We start from the raw sequence: 19,639 nt of genomic DNA on the forward strand, positions 1-19,639 counted from the left end.
ATTAATTTTAAACGCAGTTGTAGTCACAAACCACTGAACATCCCACTTTGACTCGCAATTAGGAGGAACACCCCTTTCACACACACTAAATTGCAATTCAGAGTGTATAATTTTGCGAGTCGAAAAGGCATTTATGACTTTCAAAATAGATTTAGTAAATGGAAAAATACATTTTGCAGTTGCAAACCCTGTAATTTTGGCAATCCTAGGGTTTGAAATTGCAAAATTTCTTTGAACACTGGGCCCATGGTTCTCAAGGAAAGCTCCTGTTTAGTTTGCATCATACTGCAGTAAGTGTATTATTCATCAAGAGTATGAGACTGGTGGGTTACTTATTTAAATAAGTCAGAATAAACGACAGCATTTAATATACCAAATTCCCTTTCAGATGTTAGAGTAAAAACATTTAGGTGAAAAAATTGAAAAAAAGGAAAGTATATTCGAATTTTTTTAGCATGGCTAAGATTTTACCTTTCTAAATATATTAATTTTACTTTCATCACATCTACGTGCAGTGTTGTTTTCCTTATCACACAACTTATCCTACTGTGTCTGGTGATCTATTTATCCTTATGTTTGAAGACCTCAATTTCCTTCTTTTGGTCCCATAACCCTTCTTTTTTCCCTCCAGCCATTTGTGTGCTAAGTTTTTACTTTTTCTGGATTTTTTTGTGCTTTTTTGTATATTGTGTGTAAACTAGGGGTGGCGGAACCCGTGGAGTTTCATGCCGTGGAATTCTTTGGAGTTACATGAAATCTCAATGAGATTCCGTAGAATTTCGCGAACAGGCGAAAATTGGCACGTCTCACTGCTCACGCTGACTTTAAGCGCCAGGAGCTCGATCTGCTCTGAAAAATCAGCACAAATGGCACACAGAATGCCAAAGGACGCTGCTTCTTGAGTTGATTTTGCTGCCACTTGAGTAGATTTTCTACTTGAGTGGGAGCTTTCTCACTGCAAATAGCCGTGACTGCCCACAATCACCCGTGACAATTCACGGTGAGAAAATCTCACCAGGTGCCCTCCTAGCACCCAAAACTGTCCCTAGGGGACGCCAGTTCTGACATGCAAAACTTACCATTGGCAAGTCACGTGCCACAAAAAGCTCCGCCACGCGGCTGTTGGCAGAATTTGGCTGGACCTCCGCCGGCAGAACAGAATTTATTGCCCACTCTCAGTTTAAACAGAGAGAGCTAGAAAGAGAAATAAATAAAAGGAGAGAGAGAAGACTGTCTATATGTACACACTCCTTTGCTGTTCATAGATTGATTGTTTACAAACAGAAACTGCTTCCCTGGTAACTAATACTGGCAGATACAATCCCAAGGATTTAAAACCGATGCTATTCTCATTACAGTGTACTTAAATTCTTGGAAACGATAATGCGTCTTTTAAGACGTCAGTGGACATTAGCTAGTAAAAGATATGGAATTAATTGAAAGCACACATAGAAATGCCGTATCCCTTGGATAGCCCCACAATAGATCTCCAACAACTAAACCTGATCTCTTATGGCCTCATAATCTGATATGGTAACTTCAGATGTGGTTCTGTCTAATATATTTATTTAGAAAACATATTCCTTCTGATATAATCATTATTTTTGGGTCACCGTGTTTCTACTATTTCACATTTTTTTCTTTATATTTTTTCCTGTTTTTATTGGCGAGTGCTGTGTTCAGCGAGTCAAATTGTTTCACCATGGCTTTCCTCCTATTTTCTACATAAGGTATGCTTATGTTGTTAAAGTTAATAAAAAGCTTATCAATGATACAATATATATCTCAATAACCATTCAGTACAATTCAGAAATCTTAAAACCTTAAACACAGTTTAAAATTCTTCAAACATAGACACACTTTCATTGTACGTCCTTGTAATAGAATAAAGGTCAGATTGATGGGCAATGACTGCCATCATGTTACAGAATTTACAAACGTTAGTGAAGTGAATCACACTACTTCTGATGAATACATAAAGGGAATTCCTGATCTGAATCGGCCAGATGCATTTCTCTTACGTTTGGATCACTTCTGGTAAGAAGTTTATCAGTCTTCCGAATAATTAAGCATCATAGCCGGTTGCCATGAACAATAAGAATTGGTAAAGGCTCCAAACCCGCATTATAGGCCAGAGTTACAACACATGAAGAAACAGGTGGAAAATGCCACAATGCTCGCACATCAACACATATATTGGTACAATGTCCATACACAGCAGTCCTTTAGCACATCAAGTAATGGAAATGAGATGGGTGCCAACCCGGTAGGGCACCTACCACCCAAGGTGTCCAAAAAAACGCTGACTGGGGAATAGTCAGTGGTTATGTAGAATATATGAAAAAGGCCAGGGCACACCGAAAACAGTTCTATGTGCTTGATCCAAGTGATCATTCAATCAGAGTCGAAATCCCAAACACGGATGAAACTAGACATTTATTAACCGATGAATAGGTGTGGTCAATATTCAGCTGATGAATAGGTGTGGTCAATATTCAGGTCAAAGACCACATGTATCACAATCAATCCAAAATACAGCCAGCATCCGACACATGTTTCATCTCCTAGACTTTATCAAGGCTTAGAGATGAAAAGATGCATCATGCAACTCACCGACGCCTATCAGCACGGCATTATCTCCCAGTAACCAGCTTATCAGGGCCAGTTTTCACTTCTATTATTTGGATGTCATTGGCCACTTCTGAGGCCGAAACCATGCACGCCGGGAAAGGAACTCCTTTTCTCAATACCTACTTTTGCTCATCTTTTCATCTCTAAGCCTTGATAAAGTCTAGGAGAATATTGACCACACCTATTCATCGGTTAATAAATGTCTAGTTTCATCCGTGTTTTGGACTTCGACTCTGATTGAAAGACCACTTGGATCAACCACATAGAACTGTTTTCGGTGTGCCCTGGCCTTTTTTCCTATATTATAGGCCAGAGTTGCAGATGAGGGGATGTATAAGTAAAATTCGGGTCTTTCACATTTGTTGTACCCAGAGGCAGAATGGCTGTAAAGTTATTACAAAATTAGACCCACTGGAGATACAGTGGGGAGAGTCAGAAAGTCAAACATAAGAATGTTAGCTTCAGGTCTGTACCGTCCTTTAATGACCCTGAGCCACTTTTCTGAATTGTCTGCAATGGAGCTCTCAACATTCCTTTGTTTTACCTGCACATTTGTTCCCTCAGAAAAGGCTGCCACTACTTCTTGAATGGTTCTAATTCCCATTGTTTGACTTAGCGGTAGACCTTTGCAGATAAACAACAAATGACCTTCATGGTTTGAGCTGCAAAACAAACAATAGAGGTTGTGGCTTAGTCATACCACTAGCCACGTCCACCTAGTAAGAAGCTTACCCCACCCACTCTGGCAATGGGTCGGGAAATTTCAGATATTGGTATGAATTTCATTTATCAAGTCCCATCTTGGACCGCTGCACAGTTTCACATCTGCAGTGCATGGATGTTGATTCACCACAAGACCAGGGGTGGCAAAGTGACATCACAAGCTGGTTAGTACTTGATAACGTCAGTTAGTAGACCTCTTAACAATCTCATATTTGATGCTGAGAAACTAGAGGAGGTAGGACAAGGAAGGGAAACTACAAAACTTAAGCATGGTTACTATAACTGTTTACTTTTGGTTCCTTTTCATGGCTCTTGAAACTAGATGTAGCAAAGACCATGGCAGGTGCATGAAATGCAGGCCACAAGTAGGAGCTGCCAACACCGCTATCCCTAATTGACATACACAGAGCAGAGGGAAGAGATAAAAGGCCCTCTCTTGCGTATTATTCAGTCATACTAAGATAGCTTCAGTCTCCAGGGTCTCTCCTGTCGGCACCCTGCTGGCAAGACGGGAAACGTTTTTTAAATATGATTAATGCAGAGAGTGATGCTGCTAGAACCATACACTCAACACTCAGTATTTACAAGAATCTTCATCTTTGGTGCCTATTGGTTTTAGTCCACAGCACCTAGCACACATTTTTTCATATTTCCTTGCATTTTCAAAGTGTTTTTTATTGCCTACTCTTCTTTAGATCAGGTAGTCTCTGCCACAAGACTTTCACAACTTATCAGAAGCACCGACCCCTGCCTCCACCACCTTAACAACTTCACATAGAACCCTATCAGCACGCAACTCACCAGCCTCCTCAACACCTCCATCTCCACAGTTACCTTCCTGGAGAATCGGAAACACTCAGACGTCAGACTCCTCCTAAAGAAGTCCTCTCCCGAATGCTTCATTGTTGAAAATGATCATGCTCTCCTTCCCGGCCAAAGTACTCGAGAAAGCCACCAACTAGCAGCTCACCAAAGTCCTGGAACAAAGCCACCAACTGGATGCCTCACAATCAGGATTCTGTCCCAACCACAGCACTGAGACCTCACTGATTGCCACCACTGACGACATAAGAACACTCCTCGACCATGGAACAACTGTGGCCCTGATCCTTCTCGACCTCTCTGCTGCATTCAACACAGTCTCCCACAGCACCCTCATCAACAGACTCTACCACATAGGCATACAGCAAGGTGCCCTCAAGTGGATCACCTTCTTCCTCACAGGATGCACACAGAGCATCCGATTGCCTCACTTCACCTCCGCACCCAAAGACATCTTATGAGGTGTACAACAAGGATCATCCCCACCATATTCAACATCTATATGACCCCCTTGCAGATGTCGTCGGATCCCACAGACTCAACATAATCTCAGAAGCATACAACACTCAACTGATCCTCTTGCTCCCCGTGGACCCCTCCAAAGCCAAAAGCAATTTCTGCAATGCCATGACCACAACTGCCTCCAGCTCAACTCAGACAAAACAGAAGTAATGATCTTTGGGAAGAACACCTCCGCATAGAGCACAGCTTGTAGCCTGCAGAGCTTGGACCCATACTGACCGACCATGTATGCAACTTCGGCATCATCTTCGACAGCCAGCTGACCATGAAATGAAAAAATCAACGCAGTCACCTCTTCCAGCTTCCACACATTTTGCATGCTCCGCAGAATCTTCAGATGTATTCCAAACAACACCAGAAAGACCAACACTCAGGCTCTCTTCACCTGCTGCCTTGACTACGGCAATGACCTCTATGCCGGCATCTCCACCCATCTTCTCAGAAGACTCCAGACTTTACAAAACGCTGCAGCCATACTTCCCCAAACGAACCCACATCACCCCCCACCTGAGGGACCTCCACTGGCTCCCGATCCAGAAGAGATGCCAGTTCCAGATCCTCATGCATGCCTACAGAGCCCTCCATGACCTAGGACCTGCCTACCTCATCCATCGACTGAACACCAACCCTCTAGACACCTGCGCTCCTCTTCACTCACCCTTGCACACACCTCCTGCATCTGTCTCATCCATAACAGTGGCCGCTCCTTCGTATACATCGCTATTAAGACCTGGAACAACCTTCCCCTTCAGCTCCATACAGCTCCCTAGCTGGTAGAGTTCAGAAAGAGACTCAAGACCTGGCTCTTTGACAGAGACACAGCATCCAGATACCCCTCGGGTGACAGTGTTGCACTTTACAAAACCTGACTTAATAAACTGAATGAAAAAGAAACTCCTGCCTTAGGAGCTTTTTTTCAAAACACAAATTATTGCTGAGCAGCTGCATGAAAGATGGCAGAGAATAAACAAACTCACAGTATCTTTGGAGGAGCCGCTGAGATGGCATTTCCTCTAGAGGCACAAAGATCTCTGCGAGGCCGGCAGAGATATGTAAACATGATGGGCAGTCATCCATTTGGGAGGCAGAGCTCTGCTACCTTGGTCAGAAGGTGCACTTCCAGTAAGACACCAGGGGCCAGATGTAGGTACAGACAATTTTGCGAGTTGCAAATTGCGAGTCATACCGACTCGCAATTTGCAAAATTGTATGCAGAAAGGTGTCTCAGACACCTTCTGCGACTCACTATCGGGTCGCAAAGACCCACCTCATGAATATTAATGAGGTGGGTCGCAAACTGCGACCCCATAGCGAGTCCCTGCACTCACAGGGATGGTGGCCTGCTGGAGACAGCAGACCACCATGTCTGTGACTGCTTTTTTAATAAAGCAGTTTTTTTTTAAAAGTGCAGCCCGTTTTCCTTAAAGGAAAACAAGTTGCAATTCAAAAAAATAATGAAACCATTTGGTTGCATTGTTTCAGAGCAGGCAGTGGTCCATTGGACCACTGCCTGCTCTGAAAAAATATTTTCAGCGACATTCACAAAGGGGAAGGGGTCCCATGGGGACCCCTTCCCGTTTGCGAATGAGTTACCACCCAGTTCAAGTGGGTGTTAACTGCAAATTGCTTTGTGACTGCTTTCGCGGTCACAAAGCAATTCTACATCGCGGTGCGAGTCGCAAATAGGAAGGGAACACCCCTTCCTATTTGCGAGTCGGATTCACATTTTGAGAGTCGCTCCCGACTCGCAAAATGTGAATCAGCATCGCAACAGCCGTTTTGCATGTCGCAAACTGCGTTTTTCGCAGTTTGCGACATGCAAACCAGTTGCTACATCTGGCCCTAGATAACCTTGTTAGTGTTTGTTCAGTTGCAAGCACATATTATTTGAGGTGGCAGCCATGAGGAGAAGTGATATATGGTAGGAGATCTTAGTTAGTGGATGCTGGAAGCATTATGAAGTGTGCTTGTGGTTCACAGAGGAGTCTCCTGGTTGCTCTGATCCTCAGTTAATGAGGCACATGGCAGTTTAGTAGCACAACATGCAGGCGTATGTGGTCTCAGGAGTGTTGCAGTCATCACAGTTAAGTGGACCAGCTTCAAGGGAACCACATGTTGGGTGCAACCAAGTTCTTGATATTAAAGTCAGAATTCAAAGATTAACAGGGAGGAAGAGTACCTCCGGAAAGCTGTAGGGCACAGTAGTTTATCATAGGGAATACATTAGCCTATCTGTCTCTCTCCTCGTGGCAGGAGCAAGGAATTTCCTCTTCATTCATCCAATGATGATGAGATCTCTACACTCAACTAATATCACTCTTGGAGTTATGGTGGACAGAAGCACACGTCTCCAGTCTTTTCAGCATTCTCCAATTTTGGGTAGTGATGCTCTTAACAGCTAGATCTGGTTTCTTGACCAGATAATGTTTATTCTCACCATAACGGACAGTCTACCTTCTTATCTCCATTGGGTCACAGTAACACAACCATTTTCCTTAGTGCTTCAAGTATAGACCAAAGTGATTGGTGAGCCAGTCTTCCTGTCCATATTTTGTTTCCTTATCTGGCATAGGGAAGCTTGAGTTTGAAGAAAAAAGTGAACACATTTTCTTGTCAAACGTTCTGCTTATGTACTTATGCAATTGCACAGCAAGCTGGGAGTACCTCACCAGCCAATCATTATTAGTGCAGCACTTTGGTCTTTTTGTAATGACCATCTTCTAATGTTCTCAGAGTTCTGATTTTGTGGTTGTAGGAAACTGGATTATTTGTTTAATAGAATGAGAACTCACTTCAAAGAACAATCACAATCCTTGTAGGAGTGAACCACAAAAGTCGAAGAATAAATCTGGGCTTAACTCTTTGATAGCGTGGCACAAAGCAGTCAGGTTTAACTTAGTGGAAATGTGTAATGCGTTTTTGCACAGCAAAAGGTAATAAAGTGAAAACACAACACAAGAACAATCCCATACCAATTTAGAAAAATTGAGAATATTTTAATAAATAAAATTACATGAAAATGATCAAAATCCAATCATTAGAACTGGAGTATTTTGTTTTTAAAGTTTAATAGCACCTACGGCTGTGAAGTGCCAGCTGGGGTATCTGGTCGCATTGTACTGGGGCAAAGTTAGAAGTTAAGGCCGATTGAATCCAGGTTTGTTTTGCTGAGGATGTTACCTTCTGAATTCAGTGAAGGGTCTGCACAGTGTGGAGCTCTGTGTCACTCTGCATCAGATCTGGTAAGGCTTTCAGCTGTGTGGCAAGTCCATGTGGAGCTCTGCATCTCTCTGTGTCAGATACAGTGAAGCTCTTGCCACACGGCCAGGCTCTACAGGGCTTCGCATGCCTGGTGTCAGATTCAGCTAAGCTTTTAGCTGCATGGCGAGACTCTGTGAGGCTCAGCATCGGATCTAATGAAGATTTCAGTTGGGATCTTCGTAGCATAGCTCTGAGGGGCGCTGCGTGGCTTGCCATCAGATGCTGTAAGGAGTTCAACTAGAAGCTGAGCAGCTCTGTGAGGCTCTGTGTCAGATCCATTGAAACCATCTAGTAGGCAGGGAGAAGCACAATCAGACTCAAACCAAGGGTCTGGAACCACTCTAACTCTAGTTCTTGACAGTTCTTCCCTTTCCCCTGGGTTTGGCTCCAGCCTATCTAGAGAAATAAAGGGCAGGTAAGCCCGGTTGTGAGCTGCAGCGTTCAGTGACAGGGTTGGCTTCTTCTGAAGTCAAGAAGATGCCAGGTACAGACCTCATGCTACCCTTTTAAATTCTGGAATGGACTGAGCAAAACCCCAAACCATCCTGCTAAGGAGAGGCACACCTTTTTTCACACCAAGGTCCTTTGTCCACTGTCTGATTCAAATACACGTTTCCCAGTTGGGGAACCATCAGCAGTCCAAGACATCTGGACACTCACAGAAAGGCCCCAGAAACTCTAGGCATGGAAATGCCAACTTTCTAAAAGTAGCATTTCCAAAGTAATACTTTGAAATCTGACATTACTATTAAGATGATTTTAAATTACAATTCAAATGAGTGAAAGAAGTATGGGCCAGATGTAGGAAGGAAGCAATTTGCGAGTTGCAAATTGCGAGTCCTTCCGACTCGCAATTTGCAACTCGCAAATTGCTATGCAGTACGGTGTCTCAGACACCGACTGCAACTCGCTATGGGGTCGCAATGACCCACCTCATGAATATTCATGAGGTGGGTCGCAAATTGCGGCCCCATAGCGAGTATAGGCACTCGCTAACATGGAGGCCTGCTGTAGTCAGCAGGCCTCCATGTTAGCGACCTGCTTTTCAATAAAGCAGTTTTTTTTTTTTTAAATGTAGCCCGTTTTCCCTAAGGGAAAACGAGCTGCATTTCAAAAAATCCGAAACCTTTTGTTTCGGTTTTTTCAGGGCAGGGAGTGGTCCCTTGGACCACTCCCTGCCCTGAAAAAATATTTTGGGGTCCATTCACAAAGGGGAAGGGGTCCCATGGGGACCCCTTCCTGTTTGCGAATGGGTTACCATCCACTTCAAGTGGATGGTAACTGCGACTCCATTTGCGACCGCATAAGCGGTCACAAATGGAATTGCATACCATTGCGAATCGCAAATAGGAAGGGAACACCCCTTCCTATTTGCGATTCGGAAATGCATTTTGCGAGTCGGTAACGACTCGCAAAATGCATTTCTGCATAGGAAACACGCATTTGCGAGTCGCAAACGGCAAATTTTGCCGTTTGCGACTCGCAAAGTGCTTCCTACATCTGGCCCTAAGTGCTGCAGCTCAATAGCAGCAATTCATTTAGAGGTCCTGGGTACATGTAGTGTATCTGCTAGGGAAGTATAAGTAAATTAAATGTGCCAGTCAGGCATATACCAATTTTACTATGTTTAGAAGGGAAAGCATAAGCACTTTACTACTGGTTTGCTGGAGTAAAATGCCCAGAATCCTAATGCCAACAAAAAAAGGTTCAGCTACAGAAGGCAAAATTCTTGGGTGAACCTGCAGGAAGGGCAAATACCCAACAGCGGCTGTGGCGGATATTTCATGATATCACCAATTATTATGGATTCCACGTAGCAAGGCCCTCACTTATTACAATTCTTGTTGCTGGGCTTCATTCCTTCTCTGCCAAAGCCGACCCCAAGACGTGAGGAGAGCCAACCATCACATCTTTTTTATTAAGGTGTTAGCAGGGCCGCGCCCTTGGTCACACTGTTTGTAAAGATGATGCTTCCTTATAGGCCACTGTTTGACCTGGATAAACCAGTCTTGATTCAATGGCATGAGCACAAACAGTTTCCTTTCAGAGTCTGTGAACCTACAATAGACACACAACAACCTGGCTGCAGTGACTTTTGCAGGAAGGGCATAGTGCCGTGGGTGGTGCTAGGGGATGGGGATACAGCTATCTGCAACCTACGTTGTCTAACATGACAATCTTTCTTCTTCGAGCTACATATATACTGGGATAGCAGAAGCCTCAAAGACACAACCTCTCATGTGCTCTGATAGAAATACAGGACTGCTTTTTCAGGAACTACTGCAGGCACCTTTCCCAGTGTGAGGTGGCTCCAAGGAGGCCTATGATTATTAATGAGCCACCACTAAACATTAGGGCCCTCATTCTAACATTGGCGGTAAATACTGCATACCGCCACGGCGGCTACCATCCATCCGCCATATTATGAGCACTGCCTAACATCTGCCACAATAAGGTTGGAAATCCAGCAGTGTACATAGTGGCGGAAGGTGGTACCCTTGCACTGCTAACACCAGCACTGCCACGCCAGTAGAATGGTGTCAGCCGTATTATGACCAGTGATGCTGCCTGGTGGTGTTCTGCTGGCGGGACGCTGCTGGAAGTAGAAGTGCCCCTTCCTGTTCCCTGCAGGATGACCTCCTCGCTGGACAAGGTAAGTCGGGCATCCCAAAGGGGAGGGGGCTGGGAGGGTGGGGGGGTGTTGTGTGTGTGTGGCTGAGTGTGTACATTAATGTGTGAGTGTGTGTGTGAATACGTCTGTGAGTGTTGTGGTATATGCGTGGTAGTATGCGTGTGAGTGAATGCGTGTAAGACTGGCGAAGTGAGTGCGTGTCTGCATGTCAGTGTGATTGTGTGTAAGAACGTGTGTGAATGTGACAGGAAGTATGCATATGTGAATGTGTGGATGCCAGTGTGTGTATGAATGTGTGTATGCCAGTGTAAGTGAATGAGTGAATGCCTGCTGCATGTCTGTGTGCGTGTATGCGGGGAGGGGGTGATATCTGCATGTGTGGCTATGGGGGTGGGGTCAATTGTGTGGTGTGTGCGTATCAGATGGTGTGTGTGTGTATGGGGGGTGGGTATGTGTGTGAATGTATCGGAGGGGCGGGTGGTGAGTGAGTGGATCGGAGGGGGGTGAATAAGTGGATCGGAGGCGGTGGGGGGAGTGTGTGGATCAGAGGTGGTGGGGGTGAGTGAGTGGATCGGAAGGGGTTTTGGGGTTAGTTTGTGTATCGGGTGGGGGTTAGTGTGTGTATGGGGGGTGGGTGGGGAGGTGCTTTTGGTTGGAGGGGGCGCCAGGTGAGTGTTCTGGGGGGTGGGAGAGCCATCTACCTGTGAAAGGGAAGCCCTGTCACTGGTAGGGCCTACCACCATGGTTTTTGTGGCGTTGCTAACACCACGAAAACCATGGTGGTAGGCCAGCTCATAATGCCATGGGCGGTACTATGGCGGTATGAGTGGAGAAGTGGTAGGTTGGCTGCAGCCAACCTGCCAATCTCATTATGTGGCGTATGTACCGCCAGCCTGTTGGCGGTGCTACCGCCACATTTACCCTGATGTTCAGAAGACTGCCAGGGTCATAATGAGGGCATAGGTGTCTTTGTGATCATCTAGACAAAGAAACAAGAGAAACAGTAATTAACTTAGTCAAAAGGAGTACCATTTTGGACAGGTACCTTCTCCAAGGAAGTTCAAGACTTTTCTGGTGAGCAACCTACACATAAATCATTTAGAGTAAGAGCAGGAAACTCAGAATGTAGGTAGGAAACGAACTGGGTATGTAAGAAATGCTCACATTAGGAGGTTGGTTGTGCTACTGCATAAGCAACATGTGACCCTACATACTACGTGTAATTGTCTGAATTCACTTTTTCACTATGTTGGAGAGATGTTTCAAGGGATGACATGTATGCAAAATGAAGGTTAACTTATATCTCAGAATTGGACTTGTATTTTTTAGTAGATGTTCCGAGGCAACTGCATGTGCTAAGTCACTGAGAAACTCCTGTGTTATTGAGGCACTACGGTGCCCCACACAATTTCAACATGGAGAGTTGCTTTGACTGACAAAAGGCAAGAAGTACTAGTAACCTGTGCAAAGATGGAAGCTGTGGTCTGAACAGCAACCTTTTCATATGTAGCTGATTGTTCTTCCAGTTGGATGTGATTTGTCAAGGAAGGGGGTACATCATGCCAAAAGCATAAATCGATTCACAGACAAAAGCCCTGGTGCACTGGAGGCATCATTGCTATGTAAAGTCAGTGTAGCTTCCCTTCTGAGGTACTCAAGTCACCCGTTGTACCGTAAAAGCTAGTCTCTGCTTTGGTAGACTGTGGCACAAGGTCTTGTACCAGGATGTCAAGGCTGTGCAGTGGCTTTTTCCCTTACCTGTTATTGGGCCGTAACATCATGTTAGAGTGATTGCCTCTAATCTATACAGGAGAAGGGAAATGATTACCTGAGTTTAAGGATCAAATAGGAGCTCCTTGCAGTGAACCTAGAAGAGCGTTGTGCAAAGTCGGCCTCCAGCTTCTACTACTATAACTCATAGTAAACCAATGACCCCTGGGCCAACCAGTCCACATGGGTTAGTTGGCCTAGGGGCCATGACTACCTCGAATAAATACATCAACACAAGTGGATGACTGTCATGCATGGTGTTTATCTAATTGGCTCTCCGATAAAAAAAATGGGCTGGCAATCTCACTGACTACAAGAACCAAACTTGATATTATGTCACTTCTCCTTTGGCAAAAGGAGAAGTTGTGGGTCTTGAGTCCGCGTCCATCGTCTTGTTCTTGACATTGAGATGCAGTGTATAGAAGAAGGCTCTAGAGCTGGGTAAGACCCCTGTGTTCTCCCTGAAAATATGGTTACCTCTTGGAGAGTCAGCAGATTCATATTACTGTGGTAACATGGGAAAAGAGGAACAAACTATCTAAAAGGTGCTCAACTTCACCTGTCCAGATGAGAATATAATCCTGAGGACGTTCTGTACAAAGTCCAGCCGGGACGACTTATATGAATACAGCTATATGTACTGCATCTGCTCCAGAGTCATACAGTTGCCCTAGTCTAGGTGATCAGGGGAAGCAAGATAACCAAGATGAAGGTGCTACTCCGTTGCCTTCATACATCAGAGTCACCTTCCTCTTTTCTTGACTCTAAAGGTTCTTGTAGGGTGTCTGCATCCCTCCTTCTTCAGGCCAGAAGTAACAAGGGACAGACAGACTTCACATCACAGGCTTGCCTGGTAGAATACCATATGGCGCATGGCCAATGTCAACAAAAGTTTGTCTAGTGCTAAGAATCTGTGAAACATTTATCACCTCGGCTTCAGATAGAGCTCGCATCTTCTGGTTTTCATTGCAGCCCTTAGGTTTGACTGTTCTGCTTTACTTACCTATTATCATGATACATTTATTTTTCTAAAGTAAAGCACTGACTGGTCATTGATGTACTTGAGCGTTTTTTATGCTCTCTTATGAAATTTGAACTTCGAGCCCCCGCCATCTTGCCTTCTCGACCTCACCACTATGAGAATGCCTAAAGTAATTTGGCTATCCATGATGGAATGCACAAATATTTCGGCCCTGTGGCTTGAGTGTTAACCAGCAGATGTGCCCAGTAACGACTGTCCCTGGGTAGTAAGACAAGGCTTCACATATTTGTATCTTTCACTTACCAATGCACATCCACGCACACACACTCCTCCTCCTCCTACTGTACTGGATCCTTTGCAGCTATAGTGTCTGTTTGTCTCTTAGAGGACCAGCAGCGGCGAGGAGATGTGAAAGGTTTATATTTTCAGTGACAATGTCCCTTTTTTATTATTCTGAAATTGTTTGTTGAGACAGGACGTGTTTTAAAACATCACATAGCAATACATTCTGGAAAGCAATAAACGTTTTAAAAAGCAATAGCTTTGACCCACTGCCATTACTATGTGTGTAGGATCCAGTCAACCCAAGACACATTTGGCAGCCACAAGAATAATAAATAATATTATACTCAATAAATACTAGTCGAAGCCATTTGCTGCCTTGGAGTAATAATTTAATATGACAGGGGTCACCACTTCTCAACTACTTCTCTTACAAAAAAAATATAGAACCGGTTTCAATACCGATTTAGCTATTCTTGGTGTTTTAAAGAATGGTTAAAGTGCGGAAAGAGACTGATCGCGAGGGCAGATCCTTAACTCATCACTGGTTAGTTACTCTTAAAAGAAGGTGCAGTTGTGGAGGCATATCTTAAAAAGTTATAGATATTTGTAATTTGTATTTATATAGTGCTTCCAAATCCTGACGAGGTGTTAAAGCGCTTTTCGGCGAGTGGCAATCTAAGTAAGGGTAATTAGCTAGGAGATTAGTAATATGTGCTTCATTTTCTCTGTAGAATAAGTTGTGTTAAGTTTGTGCTCTTGAGACCTCAGACATTTACTTAAGTGTTTTAAATAGGAATAGATTAGCTGCAGCGGATTAGTAAAATGAAGATGTGAGATATTATTTGAAGTGGTGGACAAGGGTGCCTGTTACTGGGAATTAATCAAATAGAAAAAAAGCGAAACGTTTGTTTCTGCCCTCTATAAAGGTGCAATTAATTCATGCATTGAAAGTATTGGTCCTGGTGTTCATAAGCCTTCCTGTTTTCCCCCTAGTAAACTCCATGCTTTCATATGGGACTCTGCCGTGCTGGAGTTCGAGGCGTCCCAGAAGTGCGACCTGGTGACCACGGGAGAGCTCTTTTTCCGCTCGGGCTTCGGGATCGGAATGAGAAAGGATAGCCCGTGGAAGCAGAACGTCTCGCTGAACATTCTCAAGTTTGTAGCCGCTTTTCCCGCATTACCTAATATTATGAACATTATATTGAAGTGTTTTCATACTGGTTTGCTTTGTCGCAAGCTTAGTTTTGGTGAAACGCTACTTTTCAAGTTTCTGAATATTTGCAGACTGTAGCTGGCAACTTTGCCCAATGGTTTGAGTCAAAGTGACAGATTTCAGCTGTTGCAGCTGATGAACTGAGCATCAGCATATAGTATACATGCATGGCCATCGGTGGTGCGAGAATCACAATACCATGGTGCACTGATATACTACTGACTTATTCAGATTGTACGACCATGGAGCAATCCCTCATTCTGAAGGGAGGGGAACCTATTAGGGATCATCTTGACAGACTCTTTATTGCAATAGCTGACAGTAGACAAAAGATAGCCTGTGTCTGCATATGCAAACAAACATTGGCAAAGCCCTGGCTTTAATGCGCTAAAACACCTAAGGTCAGTCATGCACAGCTGTTGTTTGCATACAACAGCACTTTAAAGCCAGACCTACTCAAATGGACACATCTTTTTCAGTATTGTAGGTATGGGCCCAAAAAATGCAGCATGCACAGTCCTGTTGGATAAAAATAAGAAGACTACATAAAAGTGTTACACAGTCATTTGGTGATAGAGAGTGTTCTTGTGCACATGACAGAATGTGTTTGTGAGTGACAATGTGTGGTGTGATAGAAGGTGTGTATGTGTTTGTGCATTCCTGTGTTATTGCGAGCGAGCACCTGTGTGTATGAAAAACAGAGATGCCTATGTTTGGTTTAAGTGAAACAGTGCGTGAGTGAAAGTATGTATAAAAGGTTGAATTTTATTAGAGAAATGGAACTTGCGCATGTGTTATTGAGAGTTAGTGAGATATCCCAGAGGCTCCTGTGCTCTGTAAGTAGTACCCCAGGGGGCCCTCGCAGGGCAGCATCTGAAGCATCCGGTGCACACAAGAGGGCGCTTCACTGTGATGTTGTAAGGGTCACCTTAATCGCAACATATTCAGGCCAAGGCTGTGCTCGAGAATAGAGGTGACAAGACATTATTTTTCATTTCTGAGTGTTTCTAGACATGTCTAACTGTTACTGCTGCCATACACTTACAGTTTTTGTAAGGAGTGTTATCATTAGCCCATTAGCAGTGAGATGCCAGCAATTGCATCTGAAAGGATGTCTCATTAACTGGGCTGTTTCGCCCACGATTGTCTATTAGAAACAAGCATTTGCAATGCAATGAGTCTCACATTTGCAAGAGTTAGAGCGATTGGTGTTGTAAATGACAATGTCTTTTTATTTATGTGTTTTGGTTTGGAGTGTAGGGGATATATGTGGAGTGGAGTGGAAATTTGTGGTTTGTATTTTAATTGTTACTTGTGAAATTGAACAGTGTGGAATTGTGTGGTATGGAGTATTTGAGTAGTGGAATTATGTGGCACGGTGAATATATATGGGTGATAGCTGCATATAATAGATAGAAAAGAAGATAGAGAGGGATAGGTAGTTTATTTAGAAATTGGTGCAAGCTTCCCTCACACAGAAGGTACAAAGCAAGCTTCCCTCAAAGTGAAGGTACAATGCAAGGTTCCCACACAGAGAATGTCCCATGCAAGCTTTCCTCACATACAGCAGATACAGTACAGGCAGCAGCAGTGCATGCTTCCTTCATACACAGCAGATGCAGCACAGGCAGCAGTGCATGCTCCCTCACAGAGAAGGTACAATGCAAGCTTCCATCACAGGGAAGGTACAATGCAAACTTCCCTCACAGGGAAGGTGCAATGCAAGCTACAATGAAAGCTTCCCTCAAAGGGAAGGTACAATGCAAGCTTCCCTCAAAGGGAAGGTACAATGCAAGCTGTGCTCATAGATAAGGCACAATGCAAGCTTCCCTCACACAGAAAGTACAATGCAAGCTTCCCTCACACAGAAGGTACAATTCAAGCATCCCTCACACAGAAGGTACAATTCAAGAGTCCCTCACGCAGATGGTACAATGCAAGCACCCCTCAAAGAGAAGGTACAATGCAAAGCTTCCCTCATAGAAAAGGTACAATGCAAGCTTCCCTTACAGAGAAGGTAATATGCAAGCTTCCTTCACACCCAGCAGATACAGTAGAGGCAGCAGCAGTGCAAGCTTCCCTCACACACAGCAGATACAGTACAGGCAGCAGTGCAAGCTTACATCACACACAGCAGATACAACACAGGCAGCAGCAGTTCGAGCTTCCCTCACACAGATACAGCAAAGCAGCAATTCACACTTCTCTCACACACAGAACAGATACAGCACAGGCAGCAGCAGTGCAAGCTTCCCTCACCCACAGCAGATACAGCACAGCTTCAGTGCAACCTTCCCTCACACACAGCACAGACGCAGCACAGCAGCAGTGCAAGCTTCCCTCGCACACAGCAAATACAGCACAGGCAGCATCAGGGCAAGATTCACACACACACACACATCAGATACAGCACAGGCAGCAGTGCAAGCTTCCCTTGCACACAGCAGATACAGCATGCATTAGTGCAAGCTTCCCTCACACACAGCAAGTATAGCACAGCGGCAGTGCAAGCTTCCTTCATACACAGCAGATACAGCACAGGCAGCAGCAGTGCAAGCTTCCCTCAGACACAGCAGTTACAGCACAGCACCAGTGCTGCACTCAGACCTTGCAAGCAAAAAAAGCAGGGCTTGATGAAATGTTCTTACTCCTTTAGTGTTAAAAAAGATTGTATAAAAGCTTTTTGTGTGCTGTTTGCAAAGTGAATCATATACATAGTATGTGCAAAAAAGATTCTTCTGATCCCTGACACACCCTGTATGACGGTCAGCTCGGTTCTGGAACACCAAATGTCTGAAAATGGGCACTTGTGATGTTTTGTGCATGTTCTATTTATCAGGTGTATCATTTACCACATCAATTAAATTGCACACATTTGGTATTTAAGAAATGTCAATACCAACTGCTAACTGCTTGGTACGTGGTAAAAACTCTAAATCAGTTCAAAACCTGTTGTTTACCAAACCTGCAAAATTTGTATTTATCTCATTTGCAAGTTTGGTGGTTCTTACAACTAATTTTGTAATCAAGCTCATAATGGATCATGTATTACATACAGAAATGGGTAATCTTCTACTACAGCATGTTAACACCCTAACAGATGTGAAACCTAAAACAGACATTATGTACGTGTCCTTTTGTTATATTAATCATACCGTTTTTATCAAACTTCAACGGTGGCAACTATTGTAATGTCAGTAGGATTTAATGTTTAGGGATATGTCACAACACTACCTGAAACGATTCAGGGCCAAATAACATAATATGTCACTTCCTGTAACATTAATTAACTCAAAGGGTATATGATGTCACATCTGCTACCCCTGGCATTTTGGTGAATTGACGTCTACACACTGGTTACTAGCTAGACTTTTGAATTAGTAACCTCTGTTGGCTAGTTTGCTGCATTGTGAGTCTTTAACTTCAGACCACCTCCATGAGTAAGCCTTGGACTGCTCAACCTCACCACTCTGAGGTCACAGGCTAAAAGGTTTTGTTGATGCTCATTGTTATGCTCATTAGCTAGGTAAGCACCAGGACACAATTTGTAACAGGCACTTTTTGTCCAAATCCAAGATTAGTATCCTGGTTGTCCTGGAATTCCTTGAGAAGTTCACACAGTAACAAGGCAACAGGTTGTGAGGGTTTCTGTGTTTTTACAAACTCCATTAGAGGGGCACATGGTACCCAACTATGGTAGGGATAAAAAATTGCAGGCTTTGTGATCATGGGATGAAATGTTAACTCTTGTTTTGTGTCTTTGTAAAGGGTTGGGCGACACAGGCGTAAAACACTTGAGAAAGCATTAGCAATGTCTGGGCATTTACACCTGCAATGAGGCAGCATTCACAAGTCTAGTTGGAGATGGTCTACATCTAAGAGGAACATCAGTAAAATGAATATATCTTATGCTTAACACCTATTTTGTTTGTAAATGTAACTGTGATTAACTATATATTTAGGTTTTGTAATTCAGGCCCAGCTCCATATAGCAGAGAGTTTCTTATATTGATTTGTTTTCTTTTTTAAATGTAAGTTAATAAAAAAACACCACATTACTAAGTTGTTATGTTGCAGTGCATCACTAAGTGAAAAAAACACATACACACATATATTACGGGCTGTCACCTGAGAAAATAAACTATGAAGTATTGACATATCACTTGAAAATGTATAGTGCTTTGAAGTACTTATCAGAAGAGGCTGCTGTGCCAGAGGTCTATCTCTGTTGACTCATTTTGGGCCACGCCAACACTAAATTAGCAAGTGCTCACTCTATCGCCTCTATGAGCATTGTGCATGGTCAGTTCACCTAAGGCATAAGGACCAAAATAAAGCACAAGGGAGATGGAGAAAGAAAAAGTGAAGCAGGTTGACGTTTCATAAATGCATTCACCATGGAGATTCGCAGTTTCTTGCATAAAATGGTAGCGTTTAAGTCTTTTTGGTATAAGTATTAAACAATTTATCATTCTCAATAGAGTTTCAGGTTTTACAGTTCAATACCATAGTAATTCATCCATTTCAGGTTTCTCCTTGCAATCTTGATATTGTAGTTCTGATAATGAAAAGAGGTCACTAGGACTGCAACTCCCAAATACCAAAGAGAAAATATTGCACTGAGTGAGTTACACACCTGGAACTGGGAAACTAGAGCCTTCTAGAAATATTGGCTTTGAAAGCAACTTCTAAGATTGTTCTCTTGATTGCACCAACAGACATGTCAAATTCTGACTGAAGTTCAGAAATGTCAACATCTGATTTAGCTCCAACGGGCCAAACTGCTAGTGTTGCCATG

At 43.6% G+C, this 19,639-nt stretch overlaps 1 protein-coding gene across 9 annotated transcripts in view; it reads left to right on the forward strand.

The window, feature by feature from the left end:
* Window positions 1–19,639, forward strand: part of GRIN1 (glutamate ionotropic receptor NMDA type subunit 1) — a 775,019-nt gene that overhangs the window by 583,039 nt on the left and 172,341 nt on the right. For all 9 annotated transcript variants that reach the window (XM_069241305.1, XM_069241308.1, XM_069241309.1 and 6 more), the window contains one exon: window positions 14,622–14,783. In XM_069241305.1, the coding sequence (XP_069097406.1) occupies window positions 14,622–14,783 (162 nt within the window). The remainder of the gene's footprint in view (window positions 1–14,621; window positions 14,784–19,639) is intronic.

The sequence above is a fragment of the Pleurodeles waltl genome, chromosome 6, assembly GCF_031143425.1.
Source record: "Pleurodeles waltl isolate 20211129_DDA chromosome 6, aPleWal1.hap1.20221129, whole genome shotgun sequence".
Lineage (NCBI taxonomy): Eukaryota > Metazoa > Chordata > Amphibia > Caudata > Salamandridae > Pleurodeles > Pleurodeles waltl.